This window comes from Hemitrygon akajei, chromosome 30 (genome assembly GCF_048418815.1).
Source record: "Hemitrygon akajei chromosome 30, sHemAka1.3, whole genome shotgun sequence".
NCBI classification, from domain to species: Eukaryota; Metazoa; Chordata; class Chondrichthyes; order Myliobatiformes; family Dasyatidae; genus Hemitrygon; species Hemitrygon akajei.
Window position 1 is genome coordinate 6,472,499 of NC_133153.1, and position 27,615 is coordinate 6,500,113.

The window sequence follows — 27,615 nt, forward strand, 5'->3', positions numbered from 1 at the left end:
GGCTCCTGTTCAATCTTACACTATGAGTCGCCTCTACTCAACACTGAAGGATCAGGTAAGCAAAGATTATAGCTGTCTGTCCACTTGTGCTCAATCCTCCTCCTCACATCCCTCATTCTCTCAACCCGAAAACTATGCACATTGAATTAGTCTGGAATTCCCAGACAGCCTCATATGAAGGCCACCCTTTCAGTCTGTGGATAGCGAGGAAGGAGTGTAGATCAGATGGGCAGATAAATAGCAGATGCAGTTTAATCTGAAAAACTGTGGGGTGTTGTACTTTGGGAGGTTAAATGCCAGAGCAAAGTATATGATAAATGGTAGGATCCATCAAAGCATTGATCATGGGCTGCAAGTTCAGAGCCCCCTGTAAGTGATAACACTAGTAGATTGGGTATTGAAGAAGGAATATGGCACGATTGTCTTCATAAGCAATGTTTATAAAGCTTAGCAATTCATGTTGCAGCTGTATGGAATTTTGCTTAGGTCATATTTGGGGTATTGCATGCATTTCTGATCACCCCAGCAGGGGGAAAATATGAAGGCTTTGGAAAGAGGGCAGAAGAGGTTCAGCAGGATTGGAGTGCAGAGGCCAAAATGGAAGGTTAAACAAACTTAGATTTGTTTGCCTGGAATGTTGGAGGCTCAGGGGGTGACCTAATGGAAGTATAATTAGAGGTATAGATAGGGTTTATCAAGTTAAGCTTAGTCAAAGAAAAATACTGCACGGAAACAGACCCTTCAGCCCATCTAGTCCATGCCAAACTATTTAAACCTCCTACTCCCATTGACCTGCACTGGGATCATAGCCTTCCATATCCCTACCATCCATGTACCTATCCAAGCATCATTAAACTTCAACATTGAGCTTTCATGCACCAATTGCACTGGCAGCTCATTCCACACTCTCACGACCCTTTGACTGAAGAAGTTATCCCTCACATTCCCCTTAAACTTTTCACCTTTCACCCTTACCACACGACCACTAGTAGTCCCACCCAATCTCAGTGGAAAAAGTCTGCTTGCATTTACCCTATCTATAACCCTCCATAATTTTGTGTACCTCTATCAAATCTCCCTTCAGTCTTCCACGTTCTAAGGAATAAAATCTTAACCTATTCAATCTTTCCTTATCACTCAGGCCCTCCAGTCCCTGGAACACCCTTGTGAATTTGATCTGAACTCTTTCAACCTTATTTACATCTTTCACGTTGGTAGGTACTGCTTCAGTGTATCAGGAGGACCATGTTTGTTTTTGTTAAATCACTGGAGTGATAGAAGCAGAACTGATAGCAACGTTTAAGAGGCATTTGGACTGACACATGTACAGGCAGGTACTGGAGGACTGTAAAGCCAGCTCAGTACAGACCCAGCGAGCTATCAGAGGAACTCTGGAGGAAAATGCAGTGCTTTTGTAGCTGGTGCTCACAGCAGTGCATCTGTAGTATAGTGACAGAAAGCTTCAGGGTGTGGATGGGGTACTGAGCAGAATAATGGCAGGAAAGCTCTGGGAAGACTTTCACTGCAATTCACCCAAATTGTAGACCCTATTTCTAGCCGTGCACTTAATACTGATTGTGCAGTTAAGTGCCCAGTTAATGATAATTTTCTGAACTGTGACTGTGAGGCTGAGCCATTATAAAGCAGTTGAAAATCAAATGCACTCTCTTTTTGGGCTCTCTTTTTTGGAAATAGTCATTGACTGGTATTTCATAGCTTATCTGATAGAGAGAGGCTGGTGTGGATACTCGACAATTTATCTACCAGTAAACATTACTACACCTCAAGTGTGTAAAGTTATCACCATTCCTGGCTTTATTATCAGTTTTCTGATGCTCTGGTCAAAGCACTGATGATCAAGGACAATGTTCAAGTTCGGGAGGCAGAGCAAAGGAAGCAGAAAGATGTTCAGATGCTTCAGAGTGTGACCTGGGATGGAAATACATTCGTTATTTCATACACCGAACATCAGTGACAAGAAGTGGTGTACTTCACTAAAGAGGAAAGGCTTCTACAACTCTAATTTCAAACATGGTTTATAGAGTGCATTAGGTTGCTGAGATGAAGTCAGAAAACTATTTTAAATTGTGACAACAAGGTGCACAAGTTACAGATATTTTCAGTGTGAATTCTTTATACAGATTGAATTCTGTGATAGAAATTTCATCCAAGTGGGAGTTCTGATGCAGCAGCAAAGGAGATAATTTCTCTAGATGATGAAGTAAGGTGGAATGAAATGACTTGCCTATTCACAATGATAAGGAACTTTGCTTAACCAACTGCACAGGTGAGCTTTATTGCTGTGCCTTCTCTACATCTGATCTCCAAACACACTGAATGAATTCAAACATCTTCTCTTTCACAATTCATTAAAAATAACAATGACAGATCACAGACATCTTAACAAAACAAAACCTTTATTAGCTGTAGGATGAATTGCTAAAATGTTCACTTCTATTTCTGGGTATACTCAAATAACCAAATATTTATGCAGGCTTTTCCATGCGTACATTATTTACACTTCAACTCTAGCATGATAAAAGTCAAGATACTGAGCAGTTAATGCACTTTCATACATTGCAATAAAAATTATTAATAATATTTAGTTGTAGGGAAGGATCCAATTGGATAATTTAATCATAAATTTCTGGAGGGGCTTTAACTCATGGCGGGTGTCAGTTCTGGGCGCGTAAGTGTACATTTTCCAGGATGAAGCTCACTTTCATTGGAGTGTAGCTCTGGGAAAGGAGAGACGGATGAGGCTCCAACCGTGAAATTCTGTACTTATTAAACAAAATTGTGAAGGGTAAGGTGTCAGCCTCTACATTCAAGACTTCTGTCTTCCTGTAATGCATAAAACTTAGGTAATGGGAACGATGTTTCAAGGACACACTGGGGTCTAGTCTCCCGTTGCCGGACTATTTATATTGGTGTTATCGTAAACAACACAATGCAATCAATTTTCCATTCTAAACCATTAGCAGAGTTTCCGTCAAACGGCTTTTACATAATTTTAACACTCTGATACTAAATATGTCTTGTTTTTTAATGAAAAACAGCATAGAAAATAACTTTATATATTCATAGTACATAATTGTATATACATGATTTCAAAACTGCAATACAGTTATCAAGAAGAAAGTTGCAGTCATTCAATCAGTGTATAAAAGTTTACGGATTTACACATTATTGCTTTTTTGTGACATCAGCCATAGGTGATTTAAAACAGAAAAACTAAAAGACAGCACAAATGGTGAAACTTTGTAAAATTAATGCTCAGATTTCATAGGTGGAGTGAAAAGTATGAATTAAAACAATAATAGATTAACATTCCTTGTGATTATAAACAAAAAATATGTCAAAAGCACAAAAGCCTTTAGATGACAGTTTTAGGAACAGATAAATGCTTATGAATTTACATGAAATTCCCCTGTTTATGCTCTTGATAAATATGTGAGCCTGTTGATGAACATCTCTGCTCCCTGGAGTAAGGATTATGAAAGGTGACCTCACTGAATATTTCAGAGGCTTGGCTGGGTAAATGGCAAGAGTTGGAGAGTCTTGAACCAGGACCATGATATCAGGACAAGGGTTCACCCGTTTAGTACTGCGACGAGCAAGTCTCTACTCTGGAGGGCTGTCAACACTTAATACTCAGATCAATGGAATTTAGGGTATCAACAGAATCAGAGGGTGTGGAATTAGGACAGAAAATTGGAATTGATGTGTAAGTTCAAGCAAGACTTTATTCAAAAGCAGAGCAGGTGCATTAGAACAGAACAGATGGCCTATTCCTGTTCTTATTTTCCAAGTCTTTTGATAATATATTGGATTAACCGAAGTCCTTTGACCATACTAACTGTCATTGAAGTCATCAATACAAAAATGATCTATTTAAAGCAGAAACAGGTTTGCAAGTACTTTGGCATCTTCATTTTCATTTCATACATTCTTTGATTTCTTTTTGGCTCTCATTTTAGATTCCATGGTTGATAAGGAAATTTTGTCTCAATGATCTGTGCTACCTGCTGCCTCATTTCTTAATGACGTTCAGCAACCCAATAGTAGAATTTCATTTTAGAAATGTTGCAGTACAATATAAAGTTGGGGTTAAATCACCCATCTAGCACAAGCAATATTCTTTCTCTTTCTCTATAGTAATTAATAGGAAACATTTCAATATATATTAAATCAATCAGATGTCCAAAGTAGTCAAAGTTATTTAAAGAATGTCTGGTGCCTGGTCAGACTTGGCTGTCTGGTTTACAGCAAGATGCATTGTTCAGTGGCTTTAAGCTTTCCAAAGCACCCAAAATCAAAGTGTTATCCCACATGGAAAAGTGAAGGCTAATCACCCACATGGTGGTAACCCAGCCCATGCTGGAAGGGGAACTGGCATGTTTCAGACAGAACTGCCATTCTAAATTAACATTTTGGAAACCTTGTTTGTTTTGGCCTTGGAGAACGCCTGGAAGAGTCATGCACTGTTTTCACCAGAACGCGGTTAAGAGCCAAATGGTGTGGGGAGGTGATTTATTGTCATCTCAGAGGCGAACAGGAACATGCAAGTGCTGAACAAATCCACAAGAAGGCAATGCTCTGGTGACGTACGAGCTGGAGTCATGTGGGCTGCTCACTGAGACTACGTAAATAAATGGAGCTCGGCCTGGTTTTCTGGGACAAATGCTTGAAGAGCAAAAGTTGAGAGCATTTTGTTGGAACTAACAGTGTGTGGAAACCCCTCGGTGTCTGCATCTTATGGCTTTGTAGGTAATGAGCAGGGTATTGTATTGGGCATTATGGAATTGTAAAATATTGTTTTGACCTGGTGATAGTTAGTTTCCCTCTCCTACCAACACCAGGTTACAGGCTAGAAACGTGTCACAAAAGATGTCAGAAGGTTGTCCACTATCAGTCTGTAATCAGACAGAGGATCCTGGCCCTAGCACCAAGGTCAATTGTGGGCGAGGTGGGAAGTAGAAACTTTATCCTCTCCCTCACACGGACCCTGAGCCCGGGCCAGTAGTGGGATCCTTTGCCTGGTGGTAACTGGGCCTCGACATTTCTGCTCTGCCGCTGAGGTACCCACCTGGCTTGATGAGGCCGTGGGGGGGAAATCGTGCCGCAGAAGTTCCCCATACTACCGTAACAGATGGCTTTAGCGTGATACTACAGCTATCAGGAATGTCTGAACACACTACAAAATGACTCAAACAAGTTCATTTGGATGGGAATGCTGGTCAAAATAGAAATTGCGATGCAGAGAGTTGATGAGGCCAGTAAGAGAGAAGGAGAAGCTGAATCTTCACAAGGAATTTAAGTATAAGGTTATGAGTTGTGATGCAGGGGTAGGGGAGTCTCAGGTGGAACCACCCTCATCTGTTGAATCATCGACTTTTGAGTTGCAAGAAATAGGATTATGGGAAGGTATATAGTGCCACAAGGCCGCTGATCAAACTGGGATCAAATCAATATCTGCCACTGTTTAAAAACTCAAAATTGACCCATGGAGGCATGCAGGCAGACATAACCTCCAGCACTACCCCAGTCACGTCTGGATGTCTTCCAGAATCTCCAGGTGACAGGATAGGAACTGAAGACTGGAGAGTTCAGTTCTGTCCCAAGCCCTTCTGGTTCCAGAATCTCTCTGCCTCCTGGGCATTCCCAGGTGGTGCATGCCTAAGGAATTGGATCTCCAGCCTAATGTCTTTAAGGAGGAACGAGGGGAAGGATAGCTTTGAGTAAATTTCTAATTCTCAGTAATCTGTACATGGCAGGCAGCGTCTGTGAGAAATGGCCAGTGTACTGACAACAAAAACACCACACAGGTACTGAAATAGAGTGAATTCTGGTTAATTGGGCCATTGGTTAATTAGGGCTGCCACATATTTGGGACAACTCTTAAAGAACAAATACTAATCAAGAAAATAACTGGGATTCCATTCATTTATTTGGGACTGTGCCACTTAATTGGGGCAGGAGACTGTTAACAAACAGTTGCTAACTAGCATCAGTCACGTGCCCTTGTGTGGCCATTAGACACCACACTGTGCTTAGAGGGAACAGTTTTTAAGTAGCATCAATTGTGTGGACTTATGTTCAAAAAGGAGTGATTTTTGTCACTGATAGTTGGTGAGAAATAAGCAGGAAGATAACTCAGAACTGTTTTACTCACTGTGATTTCAAGCATTCAGGCTTGGAGATGCCAGAGACAGCTGGGAGTGAAAATGAAATCATTTCTCTACTTCAGTAAGATAGAAACTATGAAAAATTTGAAGGCATTGACAATCATCTTGAATGTTATAATGAAAATGAAGATTTGGAGGATGCAATAATCAAAAATTGTAAAAAGGCAGTTCATTAACTACACTAGGTGTTTGCACTGATTTTGTTCATTTACAGTAAATCAAAAGTTCACAGCAGCATACACTGGATTAATTCCTCTGTCAATAACTATTAGGAAATAATACACAGTTTTATACTACTGTGGTGGTATTGGTAGTGTTCTAATTTGTTCTGTAGTTCATTAATTAACTGTTACTCAGTTAAACAGTGATTTGTCTTTTTTATATCTTTTTAACTATTTCCTTGAAACTTTGGCAAATTGGGGCAGCCATTTAATTGGGCCAAAAGGTACAGGTTCTGAAGAGTTCCAATTAACCGGAATCCACCGTACTTATATCTGGGCAGCCAGAGGAACTACTCAAAGAACATCCCAAATCATGTAGCTCACTTACAAGGTTTTTGATTTCTCCTCTTCTGCTTATGCTTCTCCACGGCCACTTTCAAAGAAGAGCAAAGGTCATGGGGGCCACCCTTTTAACCTCCTCTTACACTGGCCACTGCTCTGAGCTGATCTCAGACAAACCCTCTGGCATCATTTTTTATCAAGCATTATTTATCCTGAATGCCAAGTCTCAAATTAATGGAAAGAAATGAGAAGTTCCAGTGGCACCGTTGAGTCCATGGTGTATCAAGACCACCGTTTATGGATTATGCAAGAATAAGGGTGACAGAAGGGGAACAATTTAATGAAAGCACTCGGGGATTTGCTGAGATTATTGTATTTTCTTCAAATACACAGTATTTGTGGTACATATACATTCACTAGTATATTTTTTTTACATTTTATAAGATAAAGCTTCAACCATATGCTGCACAACCACTGTTGTGTGTGTTTGTCTTGCTGGTAAGTGAGAGGATTCACTGTGTCCACCTCACAGCATGCTTAAGAATTCTTCTGCTGAATTTTGACAGTCACGGTTTTGACTTCAGTGTATTCCCTTAGTCCGTACTCTCCCCTGAAGATATAAAAAATAATTCATTACATGATTGACTAACTTAATACAATGTTGTCACTTTTTGAAAAAAATACAATTTAAATGTTTCATAGCATAAAATTTTACTGTTGCTTAATGTTCATGTTCATCAGTGGATGTGTCAGCAGAAATTCAACAGCACACTTTGGTGAGAAACTCGGTGTTTTGAAATCTGAGTCTATAAACCTACTTACATTTCTCTGCCATTGCCAGACATTTTAAATCCTCCAAAGGGACTCTGGACATTTAAGGCATTGTAACAATTAATCCTGCAATAAAGAAAGAATGAATTTAATTTGAATTCAATTACTGTTCAGAGAAACGTTTTTAACTACAAAGTCCACAAGCATGACTGCTGGAGAAATAGTCAAGGATGATTTGTAACAGAATTCACGGGAGAGCTTGGCGCATGGCACATGACAGTGAATTTAATTGCTGTGGACAAGCAAAATCTGGAAATTTGTGAAATGAAAAAGTGGGGGTGGGAAGCACCACTAACAAGATGCAAGCAGAATAAACTCAAACTAATCAGAACAGATAGCAGGTCTAAACTTAAATTATGTCACAATTTAGCTCTCTTCCAAAACCTTAATGAAAAATTGCCCTGTGTCAGTAATCATAGTATCATGGAGTGGATTCAGTTCTTGGAGTAACTCCCACTCCTTAAAATTCCTTGGTGCTAAGCCAGGATTTCTAAAATATGAGTCAATTTGGAGCATGCTTTTAATGAGTTTGTGATTTGCTGTTATCAACCTCGCTAAATATGTTTCTAAAATGACCTTATGTATGTAAAACACGCACATTAACAGATAATCATGACTGTGTGCGTATTTTAGCATTTTCTGATTTTTTAAGAGAACTATTTTCATTAAATTGTTTAAATAAACAAGACTCTATACATGATACTAGGTAATGAATAGGATTAAAGTTCATTTGCCATTCATTTATGGGTGGGTGATGGACCCTTTATTAAAAATACATCCCAGTACAAAGGCTGCAGCCATGTATAATACCAGGTAACAATGTAGACATGTAAGTACAAGCTTAGCTGCTGTGAATAAATATTGATGTGACCCAGATGTACACAACAAATTAGATGGCAGAAAAAGCACTTTTAGGTTCAAATCCAGTTGCTTTTCACTAATTATTAAATTTGCCAATCTCCTGATGAAGTGGTGGGATCTGTGCAACTCTGGATGTGTGTGAGAGTGGAGCAATGTGTGTTTTGTGTACATGTCAATGCTTTTACTGGTACATTCATTATTGACTACCCAAATATTGTGTTTTACTTAAGATTAGCTATTGAGCATATAATTAAGTTCAACTTTTCAAATCTGGACAAGAGATAACTTGCAATTGTATCTGAAAGCACCGTGATAATTTATATCAATCTTTTTACTCTTTGCTTAGATCCAATCATTTCTGATCAGCAAACTTCTAGTTCTTCTTTTCAGAAACCTATTCCATAGGATCCTGAGGAGGGAGGTGCTGGATGGAATTGGCTACAGCTGGCTTCTAAGCAGCCTTCGGAGCAGAAAACATGACAGGAAAAGAGGCCATAAAATTTTTCATAAATTTGTGCACCCTCCACACCCGAACCTCCAACCCAACCAGTGTTCCTTCGATCAAAGAACGAAGCTGGTCTTTATCATTCTTACACACGTGACATTGCCCATTTAGTCACCGACAACAGCAGATCTTTGAAGTAAAAATACTCGAAGATGAAAAGAGTGCCTGATAGTACAAAAATAGTTGTTTTCTCTAACTTATAAATAGACAACGATCTCAGTTATTATTATGTACCTTGGAATCCGCTAATCTTGAATAAAACGCAAGGTAGAAAATAACATCAGAAAGAGTTGGAGAAGATGGCAGAGTTTGTCATCGAAGCTTTGGTTAAATTTGATACCTGTACTCGGTTTAAAGCCTGAGAATAGTTTATTCATCAGCAAGAGCTGTCTGAAACAGTCCACCATACTACATGAGGTTGGAAGCCATCTGAGGCAGGAGGCTGGGCAATGGCTTCTGCCAGAAACAGCCTTGGCAGCAGCCAGCGTTGTAACAGGGTTGCCAAGTTCCTAAAGTAATGAGTGATGCAAGAGCACATCAGCTGATTTGGACAGCTTGAATCCATTGTTGAAAGACTGTCCTCCCCACACACAGTATCTGAAATCCATACACTGCTCAAAATAATGTGTTAGAAAGGCAGCAACACATAGAGACAGACCGCTAAAACACAAGGGAGATAAAATTAAATGCAGGGAAGTGTGAAGTGATGTATTTTGTAAGGAACAACAAAGGAGACAATATATATTAAATGGTGCAATGTTGAAGAGGGATACAGAGAGATTTGGAGACATGCAAACAGACATGCACTAGTCTCTGAGAGTGATAGGACAAGATGGAGGTTGCTTCTAAAGTAGATGAACTCCCTGGCTTTAGATATAGAGTACCATAGGAAAAAAGAAATGGTAAACTCGAATAAGTTAACATTAGATAGGAAAGGTAAAGGGATATGGGCCAAACATAAGCAGACGGGACTAGCTTAGGTGGGCTTGTCACGCAGCATGGCTAAGTGAGGTAAAAGGGCTTGTGTCCATACTGTAGGACTCTACGTCTCGAAGGAAATTGTTTGAGCATTTATTGGAATATTAAGGATGAATGAGCAGAAGTAGATCAAGAGAAATCTAAAGAAGTATTAAACACAAGGATTAGAGAGGAAGAAACTGTTTCTATTGGAAAGAAGGTCGACAATCAGAGAGCACAAATTTAAGATATCTGGCAAAACAGTGAATGGTGAAATGTGACTGAGTCGTTAGGTTTGGGAAACATTGCCTGAAGAGTGCTGGTTTCAGTAACATTCAATAGTGACTTGGATAAGTATTTGACTGTGAAACATTTGCCGGTGATGTAAGTGGAGATATCACAGGTACAATGGATTGAATGGCTTATTTCTGACCTCATATGGTATTGATGAGTGTAAAATGGTAATTTTTTGGGGATAAAGTTTTTGCTTTTCTTGTTCTCAAAGATAAATACAGCGTTTTTATTGTAAATGTGGCCCAGAGTGCTGCTAAATATGTTCGTTGAGAATTGCGTGATTGACTACTTGGTGTCTATATTAAATCCAAACATTTGTAGAAGTGTTGATGTGTTTAAAAATGCACAATCCCAACACAGTATCATGGAAGAAAGCTCTTAGAAAGATTTCCCAGTCTATGCTCCTTTTATGCAAGACATGAATAAAACATTGCAAGATTTATTCATTTTTAATTCTCGTTGGAGAGCTGAGTGAATCCACCACAATTGAGGATGTCTAAACAAAGCTACCTAGAAATCCTTTCCAAGCAGAGCTTTGCTGGCCTGGGGCATTGATCATGTAGGGAGGTCAATGATCAGTTAGACGAGTGATCTAATTAGGCAGCTGATCTAACTCTAGACAGTCGTATCTCCACTGTGTTAACATTACATTCTTTCTTACCAGACTGTTCCAGCCTGCATTGCTGCGGAAACTGTTAGTGCTTTATCGATGTCCTTGGTGAAGACAGCAGCTACCAGTCCAAACTGAGAATTATTGGCCCTTTCCACTACCTCTTCCATGGTTTTGAACTTAATAATTAGTTGAACTGGGCCAAAAATCTAAAATAAATGGATAGAAATGCTCAGAATTAAACAGAAATTGGCAGTGATATAGCATTCCAAGAGTTTCAATGAATGGTGGAGTCGAACTACTTTCTACAGGAAGTACTTGGTGGTTTGGACTGAAGTACCTCTTCCTTTGCTATCCGCATGTCATCTGTCACATTTGAAAACACAGTTGGCTCAATGAAGAATCCTTTCTTTCCCAGTGATTTGCCACCACATTCGAGCTTTGCTCCTTCAGCTATGCCACTGAGGACAAGATCAAGGACTTTGTCACTTTGTAGTTTGTCAATCTGAAAGCAAATGAAATGCATCAGAGAAATAACCCATCACTGTGAGCCAAAGGATATAACATTTGCCATATAGTAGACCAGAAGACCTAACAGCAGAATGAGGCCATTTGGCCCATTGAGTCTGCTCTGCTGTTCTATCACGGCTCATTTAATATCCCTCTCAATCCCATTCTCCTGCCTTCGCCCCATAATCTTTGACACCCTGATTAATCATGAACCTATTAACCTCTGCCTCAACCCAATGACTTGGACTGCACAGTCATCTACAGCAAAGAATTCCACAGATCCACCACCCTCTGGCTAAAGAAATTTCTCCTCATCTCTATTCAAAATAGATATCCCTCAATTGTGAGACTATTGACCCCATCCTGTTCATAACTTCCACCCAACGAGACTCCATAGACAATCCCTCCATGACTTCCTCCTTTTCTGCAGCCGTGACACTATCTCTGATCAACAGTGCCACACCCCCACCTCTTTTGCCCCCCCCCATCCTTTCTGAAACATCTAAAACCTGGCACTCGAAGTAACCATTCCTGCCCCGATCCATCCAAGTCTCTGTAATGGCCACAACATCACAGCTCCAAGTACTGATCCACATTCTAAGCTCATCCACTTTGTTCATGATGCTTCTTGCTTTAAAATAGACACATCTCAAACCATCCATCTGAGCGCGTCCCTTCTCTGTCACCTGCCTATCCTCCCTCACACACTATCTCTAAGCTTTCTCTATTCGTGAGCCAACTGCCTCTTCCTCTGACTCTTCAGTTCTGTTCCCACCCCCAGCAATGCTAGTTTAAACTCTCCCCAGTAGCCTTAGCAAACCTCCCTGCCAGGATATTGGTCCCCCTAGATTCCCGTCCTTTTCGTACAGGTCACACCTGCCCCAAAAGAGTTCCCAATGATCCAGAAATTTGAATCCCTGCCCCCTGCTCCAATCCCTCAGCCACACATTTATCCTCCACCTCATTCTATTCCCATACTCACTGTCATGTAGCACAGGCAGTAATCCCGAGATTACTACCTTTGTGGTCCTGCTTCTCAACTTCCTTCCTAACTCCCTGTAGTCTGTTTTCAGGATCTCCTCCCTTTTCCTACCTACGTTGTTGGTACCAATATGTACCATGACCTCTGGCTGTTCTTCCCACTTCAGGATATCATGGATGTGATCAGAAACATCCCGGACCCTGGCACCTGGGAGGCAAACTACCATCCGAGTTTCTTTCCTGCATCCACAGAATTGCCTGTCTGACCCCCTAACTATAGAGTCCCCTATCACATCTGCCATCCTCTTCCTTTCCCTACCCTTCTGAGCCAGAGGGCCAGACTCTGTGCCAGAGGTGCGGCCACTGTTGCTTCTCCCAGGTAGGCTGTCCCTCCAACAGTACTCAAGCAGGAGAACTTATTGTTAAGGGGGACAGCCACAGGGGTATCTGACTCTTGCCCTTCCTCTCCTGACTGTTACCCATTTACCTGTCTCCCCAGGCCCTGGTGTGACTACCTGCCTATAGCTCCTCTCTGTCACCTCCTCACTCTCCCCGACCAGATGAAGGTCATCGAGCTGCATCTCCAGTTCCCTAACGCTGTCCCTCAGGAGCTGCAGCTCGACACGCCAGGTGCAGATGTGGCCGACCAGGAGGCTGGGAGTCTCCAGGACCTCCCACATGTGACACCGAGCACAGAACACCGGCCTCACACACATACTCTTCCTGTCTGTATTCATCACAGGCAAGCTACCTCGCCTCAACCCATTATCTCCGAAGCCCCGTTGAACCAGAGCCTTCTTACTCTGTCTCCCTCTACTCTGTCACCTGCTCTATAAAGCTGTCTCCTTTTAAACTCTTCTCGCTGTTCTACCTGGCTGATGACCACGCACTTGCGCAGTCATGCTCTGATCAAACCACTGAAGAAATCATGTGCCTCCAAGTGCTCCAAAAGCTTATCCTTAATAATCGACTCTAAACTCTTTCCTACCACTGAGGTCAGGCTAATTGACTTATAATTTCCTTTCTTCTGCCTCCTGCTCTTCTTAAAGTGGAGTGACATCCTCAGGAACCATTCGCGAATCTAGTGATTCCTGAAATATCATTACTAATGTCTCCGCAATCTGCTCAGTCACCTCTTTAAGAGCCCTGGGGTATAGTCCAACTGGTCCAGGTGGCTTATCTACCTTCAGACCTTCCAGCTTCCCCAGCACCTTCTCCTTAGTGATAGCAACTGCACTCACTTCTGCCCCCTGACACTCATGGATTTCTGGCATACTGCTCGTGTCTTCCACAGTGAAGACTGATTCAAACTATTTATTAAGTTCCTCCACCATTCCTTTGTCCCCCATTGCTACCTCTCCAGCGTCATTTTCTAGCATGGTCCAATATCCTCTTTTATCTCTCTTTTACACTTTATATATCTGACAAAAGTCTCTGTATCCTCTTTCATATCATTAGCTAGCTTACCTTCATATTTCATCTTTTATCTCCTTAATAGCTTTCTAGTTGCCTTCGGTTGGTTTTTAAAAGCTTCCCAATCCTCTCCCTTCTCGTTAATTTTTGCTATAATATATGCCCTCTCTTTTGCTTTTGTGCTGTCTTGTTGACTTTCCATGTCAGCCACAGTTGCCCCATCCTCCCTTCAGAATACTTCTTCATCTTTGGGATGTATCTTTTCTGCACCTTCTGAATTGCCCCCTGAAACACTGGCCATTGCTGTTCTGCCATCATCCCTGCTAGTGTCCCCTTCCAATCAACTTTGGCCAGCTCCTCTCTCATGCCTCTGTAATTCCCTTTACTCCACTGTAACACTGATACATCTCATTTTAGCTTCTCCTTCTCAAATTGCAGGATGAATTCTATCATATTGTGATCACTGGAAAGTGATATTGTGAACTAAGGGTTCCTTTACCTGAAGTTTCCTAATCAAACCTGGGTCATTATATAACATCCAATCCAGGATTGCCATTTGCCTAGTAAGCTCAACAAATTCCATCTGTAGGGATTCAGCACCAACCGGATTTTCCCAATCTACCTACTTATTGAAATCCCCATGATTATGGCAACATTTCCCTTATTACATGCCTTTTCTATCTCCCATTGTAATTTATATCCCACATCCTGACTACTGTTCGAAGGCCTGTATATAACCCCCACCAGGGTCTTTTTACCCTTGCAGTTTCTTAACTCAACCCTCAGCAATTCTACATCTGATCCTATGTCACCTCTTTCTAAGGATTTGATTACATTTTCTACCAACAGAGCTATCCCACCCTTTCTGCCTATCTGCTTGTCCTTTCGATACAATGTGTATCCTTAAATGTTAAGCCCCCAACTCTGATCTTCTTCCAGTGACAAATCGTAGATGCCCAGAACATCATATCTGCCAATTTCTAACTGTGCTCCAAGATCAACTGCAACAAACACAAACTTACATTACTCCATAAAAAGTCACAACATTCTATGAAGCTATCAAGAATCTATCATTATAATGTATTACAACAAGACCAGCCACTTGGACAGAGAAATTATATTGCAGTTGCAAAATGTTCCACCTTATAACATGGCAGAAGAAACCTTAAGCCAAGAACAAACATCTGAAGCTTTGCTGAGCACCTACGCTCCGTCCGCCAGAGGAAGCAGGATCTCCCAGTGGCCACACATTTTAATTCCACTTCCCATTCCCATTCCAATATGTCAATCCATAGCCTCCTCTACTGTCATGATGAAGCCACATTCAGGTTGGAGGAACATGTTATATTCTGTCTGGGTAGCCTCCAACCTGATGGTGTGAACATCGATTTCTCAAACTGCAGTAATGCCCTCCCCTGCTTCACTATTCCCCATCCCCTTTTCCCTCTCTCACCTTATCTCCTTGCCTGCCCATTGCCTCCCTCTGGTGCTCCGTCCACCTTTTCTTTCTTCCATGGCCTTCTGTCCTCTCCTATTAGATTCCCCCCTTCCCAGCCCTGTATCTCTTTCACCAATCAATTTCACAGCTTTTTACTTCACTCCCTCCCCCTCCCAGTTTCACCTATCCCCTTGTGTTTCTCTCTCCCTTCCCCCCACCTTTTAAATCTACCCCTCAACTTTTGTTCTGCACTCCTGCCGAAGGGTCTCAGCCCAAAATGTAGACTATACTCTTTTTCCATAGATGCTGCCTGGCCTGCTGAGTTCCTCCAGCATTTTGTGTGTGTTGCTTAGATTTCCAGCATCTGCAAATTTTCTCTTGTTTATGATCTGAAGCTTTCTGCCTCTGGAATGTGATGCTAATATTTACATGGTTTATTAGATTAAAGTTAACTGTTTCATTCAAATATTTTCGATGAAATGAAGAACACATGATGACCCTTGTGTTTTGATTCACTTTAAACAGACCCACATCTAGAACTCCTAAGAAACTAAGATAGAGCCTGATAAAACACCTCCACTGTTATAAAAGTGGATGAGTACTGACATAGCCATATTTTTGTTTGCTTTGCTTGAGAAAATCTTACTTGAGGCCCTTGCTCAGTGGCAGGATCAAAAGGATTTCCTACTGTTCTCCTCTGTGCACGCTCTGTACTCTTTTGGACAAACTCCTCGTAGATCGGCTCCTCCACGTAGATGCGGGATCCTGCTGTGCAGCACTGGCCTTGGTTGAAGAACACTCCCTGATGAGCCTGTTCCACAGCATAGTCCACTGTGAGAACAAGCCAACAGCACAGCACAAGGGTTAGTACCTCTCTGAATCAGGAAATGCCAGTAAAAGTCTGGGCAATAAATTTCATAATAACAAAATTTTCCAAGCAAATGTTTACAGAAATGGTAAACCATGCACATCTAAAGTAAATATCATAAAAAATTAGGAGATTGCAATTCAGCTTTATATTTACAGCATCAACATCTGTGGAACTAGATATCTGGTTTGGTATCAAAAATTCTACATATTCCTCCACGTATGAAGGGATCTGCAACATCTGCCTGTGATTTAAACGCCTACCTGTAAGAAACAATCCAATTCTTCCTTCATATATTCTGCCTTGTCAATAAGTTAATCTGTCTCATTAGATTTTTTTTTGCAATTATTTCTCTCTTGCCACATGTATATACGACAAGATCTGGACTGACTTATTATTCATTGCCTGCTTTCCCTGTCACATGAAGTTCCAAGAGGGAAGGTTGTTAAACATTAGACATTTGAGAAACAGTAAGATGTTACACAAGCATCAGTATCACTCTCTCCACAAGCTCACCTTTGATCAAGGCTAATGTACAACTGGATGGATGAGGAATCGCTACTATTCACTCAACTGCAGTGTGTGTGTGTGTGTGTGTGTGTGTGTGTGTGTGTGTGTGTGTGTGTGTGTGTGTGTGTGTGTGTGTGTGTGTCTGTGTATGTGTGTGTGTGTGTGTGTGGGAGTGTGTGTGTGTCTGTGTATGTGTGTCTGTGTATGTGCGTGTGTGTGTGCGCGCGTCTGGGAGTGTGTGTGAGTGTGTGTGTGTGAGTGGGTGTGTGTGAATGTGTGTGTGGGAGTGTGTGTGTGTGAGGGTGTGTGTGTGTGTGTTAGTGTGTTTGTGTGTGTGGGAGTGTGTGTGTGTGAATGTGTGTGTGGGAGTGTGTGTAAGTGTGTGTGTGTGAGTGTGTGTGTGAGTGTGAGTGTGTGTCTGTGTATGTGTGTGTGTGTGTGCGCGTGTCTGGGAGTGTGTGTGTGTGTGAGAGTGTGTGTGTGAGTGTGTGTGTGTGAATGTGTGTGTGGTAGTGTGTGTGTGGGAGTGTGTGTGTGAGTGTGTGTGTGTGTGAGTGTGTGTGGGAGTGTGTGTGTGTGTTAGTGTGTTTGTGTGTGTGGGAGTGTGTGTGTGTGTTAGTGTGTTTGTGTGTGTGGGAGTGTGTGTGTGTGGGAGTGTGTGTGTAAGTGTGTGTGTGTGAGTGTGTGTGTGAGTGTGAGTGTGTGTGTGGGAGTGTGTGTGAGTGTATGTGTGTGAATGTGTGTGTGTGTGTGTCTGTGTATGTGTGTGTGCGTGCGCGTGTCTGGGAGTGTGTGTGTGTGTGAGAGTGTGTGTGTGAGTGTGTGTGTGGGAGTGTGTGTGTGAGTGTGTGTGAGTGTGTGTGAGTGTGAGTGTGTGTGTGTGGGAGTGTGTGTGTGTGAGTGTGTGTGAATGTGTGTGTGTGTGTCTGTGTATGTGTGTGTGCGTCTGGGAGTGTGTGTGAGTGTGAGAGTGTGTGTGTGTGTGAGAGTGTGTGTGTGTGAATGTGTGTGTGCGAGTGTGTGTGTGTGAGTGTGTGTGCGTGAATGAGTGTGTGTGGGAGTGTGTGTGTGTATGTGTGTGTGTGCGCGCGCGTCAGGGAGTGTGCGTGAGTGTGTGTGTGTGTGTGTGTGTGTGAATGTGTGTGTGGTAGTGTGTGTGTGAGTGTGTGTGGGAGTGTGTGTGTGTGTGTGTGGGAGTGTGTGTGTGTGTGAATGTGTGTGTGTGTGGGAGTGTGTGTGTGTGAGTGTGTGTGGGAGTGTGTGTGTGTGAATGTGTGTGTGTGAATGTGTGTGTGCGTGTGTGTGTGTGTCTGTGTATGTGTGTGTGTGCGCACGTCTGGGAGTGTGTGTGAGTGTGTGTATGTGAGAGTGTGTGTGAGTGTGTGTGTGTGAATGTGTGTGTGTGAGTGTGTGAGTGTGTGTGTGTGAGAGTGTGTGTGTGAGTGTGTGTGGGAGTGTGTGTGTGTGTGAGTGTGTGTGAATGTGTGCGTGCGAGTGTGCGTGTGAGTGTGTGTGCATGAATGAGTGTGTGTGGGAGTGTGTGTGAGTGTGTGTGTGAGTGTGTGTGTGTGGGAGTGTGTGTGTGAGTGTGTGTGGGAGTGTGTGTGTGAATGTGTGTGTGTGGGAGTGTGTGTGTGTGAATGTGTGTGTGCGTGTGTGTGTGTGTGTCTGTGTATGTGTGTGTGTGCACGCGTCTGGGAGTGTGTGTGAGTGTGTGTATGTGAGAGTGTGTGTGAGTGTGTGTGTGAGAGTGTGTGTGTGTGAGTGTGTGTGGGAGTGTGTGTGTGTGAGTGTGTGTGAGTGTGTGTGAATGTGTGCGTGCGAGTGTGTGTGTGAGTGTGTGTGCGTGAGTGAGTGTGTGTGTGAGTGTGTGTGTGTGGGAGTGTGTGTGGGAGTGTGTGTGTGTGTGTGTGTGTGAGAATGTGTGAATGTGTGTGTGTGTGTGTATAGTTGTCTATATGTGCATATAGTGTCATAGAAAAGTACAGCACAGAAACAGAAAATCTAGTCCATGCCAAACTATTCAAAGTGCTTACTCCCATCAATCTACCCCTGGACTATAGCCTTCTCTATCCCTACCATCCATGTGCCCATCCAAACTTCTCTTAAACGTTGAAATCGAGCTCGCATGTACCATTTGCTGGCAGCTCATTCCACATTCTCACGATTGTCTGAGTGAAGAAGTTTCCCCTCATGTTCCCTTAAACTTTTCACCTTTCTCCCTTAACCCATGACGTTTAGTTGTAGTTCCACCCTACCTCAGTGGAAAAAACCTGCTTGCATTTACCCTATCTATACCCCTCATAATTTTGTATACCTCTATCAAATCTCCACTCAGTCTTCCACATTCCAAGGAATAAAGTCCTAACATATTTCATCTTTCTTTATAACTCAGCTCCTCCAGTCCCGGCAACATCCTCGTACATTTTCTCTGTACTTTTTCAACCTTATTTACATCTTTCTGTAGGTAGGTGACCAAAACTGCCCAAAATATTCCAAAGCAGGCCTCGCCAACATCTTATACAACTTCAACATAACATCCTATCTCCTGTACTCACTAAGGCCAATGTGCCAAAAGCTTTCTTTAACCTGTGACACCACTTTCAATGAATTATGAACCTGTATACCCAGATCCCTTTGTTCCACCACACTCCCCGGCGCCCTGTGTAAGACCTGTGCTGGCAGTGCAACACCTCCCACTTGTCTGTACTGTCCTGGTCTGTTCCTATTAAACACAATATTCAGTATTTTAAAATTAACCTACAGTCAGCATCTGCAAAAATAATGTTTGGGCTCTTTCCTCCCAGCTCCAGTGTTACTCTCTTCAGGTTGCTCTTCCCAGCTGCTTCCTGGATCAGTTTCCCAACCTAATAGTAAAGACAGAATGCAAATATCAGCACATCTAAATATCTAAACAGGCTGTGCCCGGAGTCCAATTAAGGCAAAGTGATAACTCTTGAAAATATAGAAACCCCTTAAATGATCTTCAGAAACATCCTATTAATTTGCCTTAAAAGAAGATCTGGCAAAGCAAACGTTAGCTCAGGTGAGTGGCATGTTTTGAGAGCAGCTGTTTGGACATCATCACAGTTGTAACTGATGGAAGTGTGAGAGAGGAGGCATCAAGCACACTGTAGCAGCAGCAGCACATTCACATGTCTTATTCCTTTGGCACTCAAAGTCTTTAATGCTTTTCCTTTTTAAAATAAATCACACTCAGAGAAGACTGGAAACCCTGCCGTGTGACTGATGGCTTTTGTAGTTAATACAGCTGTTAACTCAGAGATTGGGCGGCTGGGATTTTAGTCCCTGTGTTAGTTGTATTTACTTTGACGGTCGTCCACATCCAGCTCACTACCAATGTGGGAGTTAGCACACGCTTCAGATTAATATTCAGAGCAGACTTCTTTACCAACTGAACAACATCGTGACACTGGGTTTTGCCAGAGGAGGTGACGAGCTGACTTGAACCCATCAGATGGCCTAGTCTGAAACTCTTCCCCTGTTATAATACCCGACGAGTCCCCTATAAATAGCAGTTACACTGGCAAAGGTAAAAAAAATTGCAAAAACATTGAAATTCTTGGCTTGTTTGCTTGTGGGTGTCGTAGAAAGAACAGATGGCAATACTTGGAAATACTCGAAGACACTATCAGCTAGAACGTTCACTGTGTTCTGTACAGATCCAACTGCGCCTCAGTTCCCAAGTGCTGTGCTCCAAACCCATTTCCACCCTGAGAAGCTCTTTACTGCTTTCCCAAAAAAACAAGGTAGCGCAACGGTTAGCGCAACGCTGTTCCTGCCCGGGCCGTTCAAATCCAACATCCTCTGTAAGAAGTGTGTACATTCTTCCTGTGAGTGTGTGGGTTTCCTCCAGGTCCTCCCAGCTATATAGCTTAATTACTCACTATAAGTTGTCCTGTAAATTAGGCTAGGGTGAATGGCTGTTCTGGCTCATTAGGCTGGAAGGACTGTTTCGTGCTGTAGTTCTAACTTTAAATGGAGGCCATGGGCTTGAGCCCTCCCAGTGACCTGTGACTTGAGCCCATGACCTGGAAGCTCAGTTGAGTACTGAGAGGGTGCTGCTGTTTGAATGAAATGTCAACGTGCAGCCCTGAGCGATCCTTCGGATGCGAGAGATGTTGGTCTTGAAGTGCGTGAGTGTCTTACAAGCAGAAAATGTGTATCTGAGCTTTTCTGTGCCTACTCTGGATAAGGCCCCCACCAGACTGGAGAAGTTTCCTATGTGAGCTCCAATAATCCATCACCCTCGAGTCCCTGGAGGTGCTGGACTCGCGGATTTCCTAGACAACCGGATATTCCTCCTGTTAATACTCCAATATATTTTTATTTCACAATTTTTCCATGTCTCACGGTAGCAGAATAAATGTTTCAGAAAACCCAGCAAGTTCAAAGGGAGCAGGAAGCAGAACATGCAAGCTTCAGTTTATATGTTCTGTCTGCCAAGTCAAACTGAAATATGCGTGTGCTCTGGATCCTGGTTCCAGGCAGAAGCCTACCCAAGTTCCAAACCTTTAGCCCCAACGCTGACTTCGGGCACTGTCTAGACATTAGCTCTGGTTGCACAACCCACTTGCAGCAGAGATTAATAGTGAGCCAGATGCCAAACCCTGAGCATTTGTGAACAATTGAGTACCAGATTATTGGACTTTTGTAGCATTGTGCCTGTACCTGTACAAGGCCAAAGATTGTTTGGGGTTGAAAGGCCATTTCAGACCACCATCCTTCTCCTGCTCAGGTAGATGGTGAAGATACTGGCTTGATGTGCCAACTATTAACGAAAGGCTTTCTTTCACCTTGCCATAATGAACCTGCAAGCTGGCGTTGCTCACCCATCGCTGGCCCTCTCTATTCTGTCTCACCATGACTCACTCCTGCTCTGTGCTCACACACAGACAAGCTCCAACCTGCACTCTGCCTTGGCCTGGCCAAATCGTTGACAACCAAATGAGGCCCATAAACTTATTTTGTTCTTGGTCCTGACATGGCCCTACTGTACGGGGGCACGGATTTTGATTTGGCGTCTGTGAAATCTTGGTAAGCATCAACTGGTTGCAGCAGTTTCCAGCCTAGTAACAGTGAATCTGCTCCATTAGTCATGATGGGCCTTGAAAGGCTGCAGATGGTAGCAAAGAATCTGCTCCTTCCAATCACAGCAAGTCCTATTAACCTTAGGCCAGTCTGTGTTTAAACCAACTGGCACTCATCTCCTGAACTGACACCCTGTCCACACTTTACGCTTTCAACCGTGTGGATGCAGTGAACGGCAGCCCCATGCAGAGACGCAGTCCAAAAACAGCGATGTCGGAATCTGAGCCCCTGCACTCAATCTGCTCTGATAGCCTTTTGACAGCAAAGATCGATTAAATTACTTTAAAATCTCCCTGATAATCAGAGACATTTAAAAATTGGTGAAGTAAAACTAAAGAATTTATAAAACAGAGATAACTCAACAAGAATAAATTAAGACACATTAATGTGATGAAAATTAATCAAAAATACATTCACTGGCCACGTCTTTAGGTACACCTGATTGTTAATACAAATCTCTAATCAGCCAATAATGTGGCATAAAAGCATGCTGACGTGGTCAAGAGGTTCAGTTGTTGTTCAGACCAAACATCAAAATGGGGAAAAAATGTGATCTAAGTGACACTGACCATGGAACGATTGTTGGTGCCAGATGGGGTGGTTTGAGTATCTCAGGAACTGCTGATCTCCTGGGATTTTACTGCACACCAGTCTCTATAGTTTACAGAGAATGGTGCAAAAAACAAAAAAAAAATTCAATGAGTGTCAGTTTTGTGGGCGAAACCCCTTGTTAACAGGAGGGGATGAAGAATCATGTCCAGACTGCTCCACGCTAATGGGAAGGTGACAGTAACTTAAGTAACCACCCTTCACAACAGTGGTGTGCAGAAGAGCATCTCTGAATGCACAACATATCAAACTTTGAAGTGGATGGGCTACAGCAGGAGAAGACCATGAGCATACACCCAGTGGCTACTTAATTAGGCACGTGGGTACCTAATAAAGTAGCTATGGAGTGCATTAAGAATAGAAAAATAAAGAGAAAACCAGCCATTTATCGGGGCTTTCTCTGATCTTTCACATGTAAGTTGTCAACACCACAGGAAGGTTGGATGCACCAACCTTGGTCGGTGTAGAGAAGGTCTGGTCCTCCACACGCTCGTCACCAGACACAAGGCTGAGCCCAGAAGCGGAACACAAACTCTGCCAACATCTGACCTCCACGTTGTTCCTAAATACCTGTTGTGGGTGTCAGGAACAAGCTGACTGGCTAATAGCAGCTGGTCAGATGTTTCCCCATGGAACTGTTGGTTGGTGAGCAGCCTGATCAGGCTTGTAAGTTTTCCTTTTGTGAAATGAAATAAATTGGGAAAATTTAACGAGCACAAGAGCATTGGAATCTCTCCTCTACAGTCAGATCATCCAAGAAATCTAAGCACAAAAGATATTTCTACCTTGTTCTCACCAGCCAGATTATCAAAATTCAGTAAGTCAGCTTTACAATATTCTACCGAAAGGAATTCAGTTTCACAATGATTAGTCAGTAATCAACTCAAAGACGTTAAAGTGCATATGATGTGTTGGACTGAACTTCTTTCATGATTAAAACTTTAGGGGAGTCCGTAGGATGAGAGGATCTATTGCCAAACACGGAGGAGTTTATAGGAATCTGAACGGGTGCAATTTCCTGCTTAATAAGAATGTCACTAATGGGAATATTTCACTTCTCAAAAGATTTGTCAAAGCCACAAGTTATTGTTTGCTTCCTCTTCCTTTTTGGCTTGAAGCAAACCTCCTCAATGTTGTTTTTGCAGCATAGTTTAGTCAATACAATGTGAGATCTGGTCAGACAGATTTTTGAAAATGTTCATCATTCCCTGCACTTCGTAATTATCAAGGGAAATCTTTACTGACCAACTTCATAAAAATGTTTGGAAAAGTTATTGTGGGATGATCCTCCTTTTAATTGACAGCTTAGAATGAAATAACTAAGAAAAAAAATATTTCTGGCTTTTAATGGCTTAAGACAGGAAACAGCTTCCCTCCCTGTCTCGACCAGCTTTTTAAGAGGACATTCTTGAAAACTTTCAGAAGCAGAAGTGGATCACTCATCATGGAAAGTCAAAGAATCAGAGAATTCTTACATAACAATAAATAAATATCTTTTATAGGTGAATTCCTATCTAAATTGGCATTAGAAGCTGACCACACACCAATAGACTAAAGTTGCCAGACTTGGAAGACAAGGGAATGGGGAGTGCTTCAGAAAGAGGAAATGTCATAAAATATGTTGGATGGACTTGTTCCCCTTCAGTCTCTCTCCAATATTTGATGGAAAATAGTGATGTGAGAGCTCAGTAAGTCTGTGGATCTTTTAATATTGAATAATTTACTTCTACTGAAGTAAGGCATTTCTAATGTTTTCTGCATTTAATAATAATCTCATAAACAATCATCTGAGAGTTGCAATGATCTGAGATTTGAATATCAATCAAAGGAGGTTCAAGACTAATTAATTACTTTCTAAATGCCATCATATTTTGTAAGTAAATATAGTAGCAAGTATGCAGGGAGCAGCAATGTTATAGAAGCTGCAAAAAAGATTGATTGCTAGTCAGTCAGTTTGACAGTACTTAATAGCTTGATTTTGGCCAAGAGTCTGGGACAACTCCCTTGCACTTCTGAAAAGTGTTGTTGGTAAATTTTCTTCCATAGATGCAATTAGATTGGATCTCAGTTCCAGTCTTTCCCGTGGTAGAATTACCTGCAATAGAAGTCATTTGCTTTTCTCAGCAAAATTGTATTTATTTTTTCTTAAAATACCCTATTGTCCCATTCACCCATCTCCTCCCATGTCCAATAATCCTCAAAGCCCAAACACAATTCTACCTACTTTAACCCTACTATATCTCCTCTCCTGTTTGCCCACTTGGTCACTCCTCCTCCAAATAGTCTCCTAGCACTGTTTTTTGTTCTCTGCTACTAATGTCCTGCTCAACCAACAAGTCTTCACCCACTTTGTACCTTTCCCATTCTCATTCCATTGACTCTCTGCGTGAGAAGCTTCTTTCCTTCCAGATCTTCATATCTCTCTTTTTTCTTCTTTCCTTGTGACAAATTAACAATATCCCTCCCTGTTCTCTATGTCTTATCTATACTTCGCCTAACAATTCCTTGCCTGAGGAACTCAACCATTTCTCTGTTTCCAGATTACCTAATTCTCTCCAATTGCAGGAGGTTCCAGATTCAGCAGGCTTGTGCTGTTTTTAAAAATTAGTAAAATACTGGGAGTTAAACTTTCACCCCCTAGCACCTGGAAGGACAATCCATGACATTTCACACTGTGCTCTATATCACATGTGTAGTTGCTCTTCAGTGAAACCCATTTGTCTACACACTGATGGTTTGCCCATGCGTCAACATTGAAGAACAACCAAGGTGGGCAGGGTTAATGCTTGTCCCACTTTAACAGCCTGTGAGTATGTTTGAAACAGTTCAGTTTGCCAGAATATCTCCCCCTCCACTTTGCTAAACAACCTACTTTTGAAAACAGTCAACCTGAAAACCTTTTCCTCAGTAAAAAAAAATAAAAATGCATTACTTGACTAAAATATCTCTCAGAGGAATGGAACTGAAAAATGTTTTGTAAACTGAAGTATCATCTCTTCTCAACAGGGAGATCCGCGTCTCTGCAGCCAGGGATACAGACCAGAGATGTGGCAACGCTGGAAACAATATTACCCCAACTGGATCTTTGAATTCAGCTTTGGCTAATCATCTCTATTACTCCAGTTTTCCTCAGCACCCTCACCTAATAAAAGCTAAGTCAGTTCGAGCTGAAAGCTTCATTTAACTCATTACACATGGCATTTAGCGAGGATCAAACTCCATTCACCTAATACCTTTGTATGAAAAGATTCATTCGGATTTTGTTGTAGAATGCCCTGGTTCTAATTTTCTTCTCTCTTCATTCCCTCACCTGAGGTTAAACACCTACCCTCTTCATTCCCTCACCTGAGGTTAAACACACACCCTTTTCATTCCCTCACCTGAGGTTAAACACCTACCCTCATATTTTGCTTTAAGTCACTTTAAAGACTTTGGTTTAATCGCTCCCCAGTAGCCTAGACTCGGCTATACAAGCTGTCCTCGTAATCAAAAAGACTATGGCTGAGTATAATTTAGGGCCTCCGTTACTGATCCTCCCTCTCGTGGTGATCAGAATCTGAGCAACACTCAACACAACAAGTACAGATTCCTGCCCTTGCTTTACCAGTCTCCCCTCTGAGATAAATGCCGACACTGGACTAGGCTTTCCACTTGCTTTCTGAATCTATCTACTGGATTTATTGACCTATGCACATGGACTGCCTGCTCACTTTGCTGCTATGAAGATCCTAATTTCTCACCACAGAGTTCAGAGTTCAAAGTAAATTTCATTATCAGAGTCACCACGTACAACCCTGAGGTTCTTTTCCCTGTGGGCATACTCAGCAAATCTATAGAAAACCATAACAGGATCAATGAAAGGTCAAGCAGACAACAAACTGTGCAAGTGCAAATATAAATAAATAACGAGAGCATGAAATACCAAGATGAAGAGTCCTTAAAGTGAGATCATTGGTAGTGGGAACATCTTAATAGATGAGTGAAGTTATCCTCTTTCATTCAAGTTGGTTGAGGGGTAGCAACTGTTCTTGAACCTGGTGGTGTGAGTGGTGAGGCTCTTGCACCACCTACCTAATGGCGGCAGCAAGAACAAAATGACTGGCCTGGGTGGTGAGGATCTTTGATGATGGATGCTGTTCAATGGCTGGGAGGACTTTTCCTTTGATGTATAGGGCTGCCTCCACTACTTCTTGTAGATGTCCATTCTAGGCCATTAGCATTCCTTAGAGCAGCCAGTCAATATACTTGCCAATACACATCTATCAAAGTTTGTCAAAGTTTTAGATGTCATGTCATCTACTACACATCTACAGAAGCACTCTGCTTTCACTTCAATTTCCAAAGTGGATGACTGTGTTTGCCCACATTAACTGCATTAACTACTCTGTACTAACCAAACAACAAGTAATTATTAAACATACGTCAGTGGTTATGGACATAATTGGTTGTTAAAACAAGCCCGGTGACAGACTGATATTTGAAGCTGGCAAAGTCCCTCACTACATGTAATGCATCCAAATGTATTCATGAACAATTCCGTCCTCTCAGCCCATTTCTTCTTTGTTAGTATGGATAATGTTATTTCTTAAATGAAAAGCAGAATTTACTTTATTGCAATGAAATATAAGCATTGCAGCTGGCATGGTACATTGCAATATGACATCAATCCAGCCGTTTTCTATTTAAACATTTAATGATCTGAAACCTAGTAAAGTCAATGGGAGTAATTCTTGAATCTCAGCTTGATACCGTGCAGCTGGTTACTGCAGTCAACATGTGACCAGCAAGTATAGAACCAAGCAAAACGAAATGAGACCATTCAGCCTGATGATTCTGTACTCACTCTTTGCTACAACAGTACAAATTTAACCTGTTCTCTCCTCACGCTGACAACCTGTATAGACTCAGTAATCTCTGTCTCAGCCGCTCCCTAGGTTAAACAAACACAAAGCACAACTGCCTTCTGTGGGAAATACTTTTTCCCTCACACTTTGGCAAAGAAACATGGCTGTTCCTTGGCTGAAGTCTTCTGTCTATTTAGTGCACAAACATCTTTCGTAGTTCTAAAATCTCATCTTCTTTTGCTCCAGTGGCAATAACCTGGACCAATCCTCAGTATTTTTCCTCTCAGTTCGGGTGTGACTGGAGCTAGAGGTCATGAGTTAAGAGTGAAAGATGAAATATTTAAGGGGAACCCTGCGGGGGAGCTTCTTCATGCAGAGGATGGTGCAAGTGTGGAACAAGCTGCCAGCAGAAGTGGTAGGTGCAGGTTTAGTTGTAATGTTTAGGAGAAGTTTGGATAGGTATGTGGATGCAAGAGATAGAGAGGGCTATGATCCAGCTGCAAGTAGATGGGACTAGGCAGAAGACCGGTCCAGCATGGATCAGATGAGCTAACGGGCCTGTTTTTGTGCTACGGTTCTGT

General features: G+C 42.1%; 1 protein-coding gene across 6 annotated transcripts in view; it reads right to left on the reverse strand.

Annotated features, from left to right (window-relative positions):
- Positions 1-2,400: 2,400 nt before the first annotated feature.
- Positions 2,401-27,615, reverse strand: part of aldh1a2 (aldehyde dehydrogenase 1 family, member A2) — a 163,828-nt gene continuing 138,613 nt past the window's right edge. For all 6 annotated transcript variants that reach the window (XM_073032916.1, XM_073032914.1, XM_073032915.1 and 3 more), the window contains 6 exons: positions 19,234-19,336; positions 15,738-15,922; positions 11,090-11,254; positions 10,801-10,958; positions 7,514-7,588; positions 2,401-7,301 (listed from right to left, as the gene is read on the reverse strand). In XM_073032916.1, coding sequence (XP_072889017.1) covers positions 7,229-7,301; positions 7,514-7,588; positions 10,801-10,958; positions 11,090-11,254; positions 15,738-15,922; positions 19,234-19,336 — 759 coding nt within the window. In that variant the 3' untranslated portion in view covers positions 2,401-7,228. The remainder of the gene's footprint in view (positions 7,302-7,513; positions 7,589-10,800; positions 10,959-11,089; positions 11,255-15,737; positions 15,923-19,233; positions 19,337-27,615) is intronic.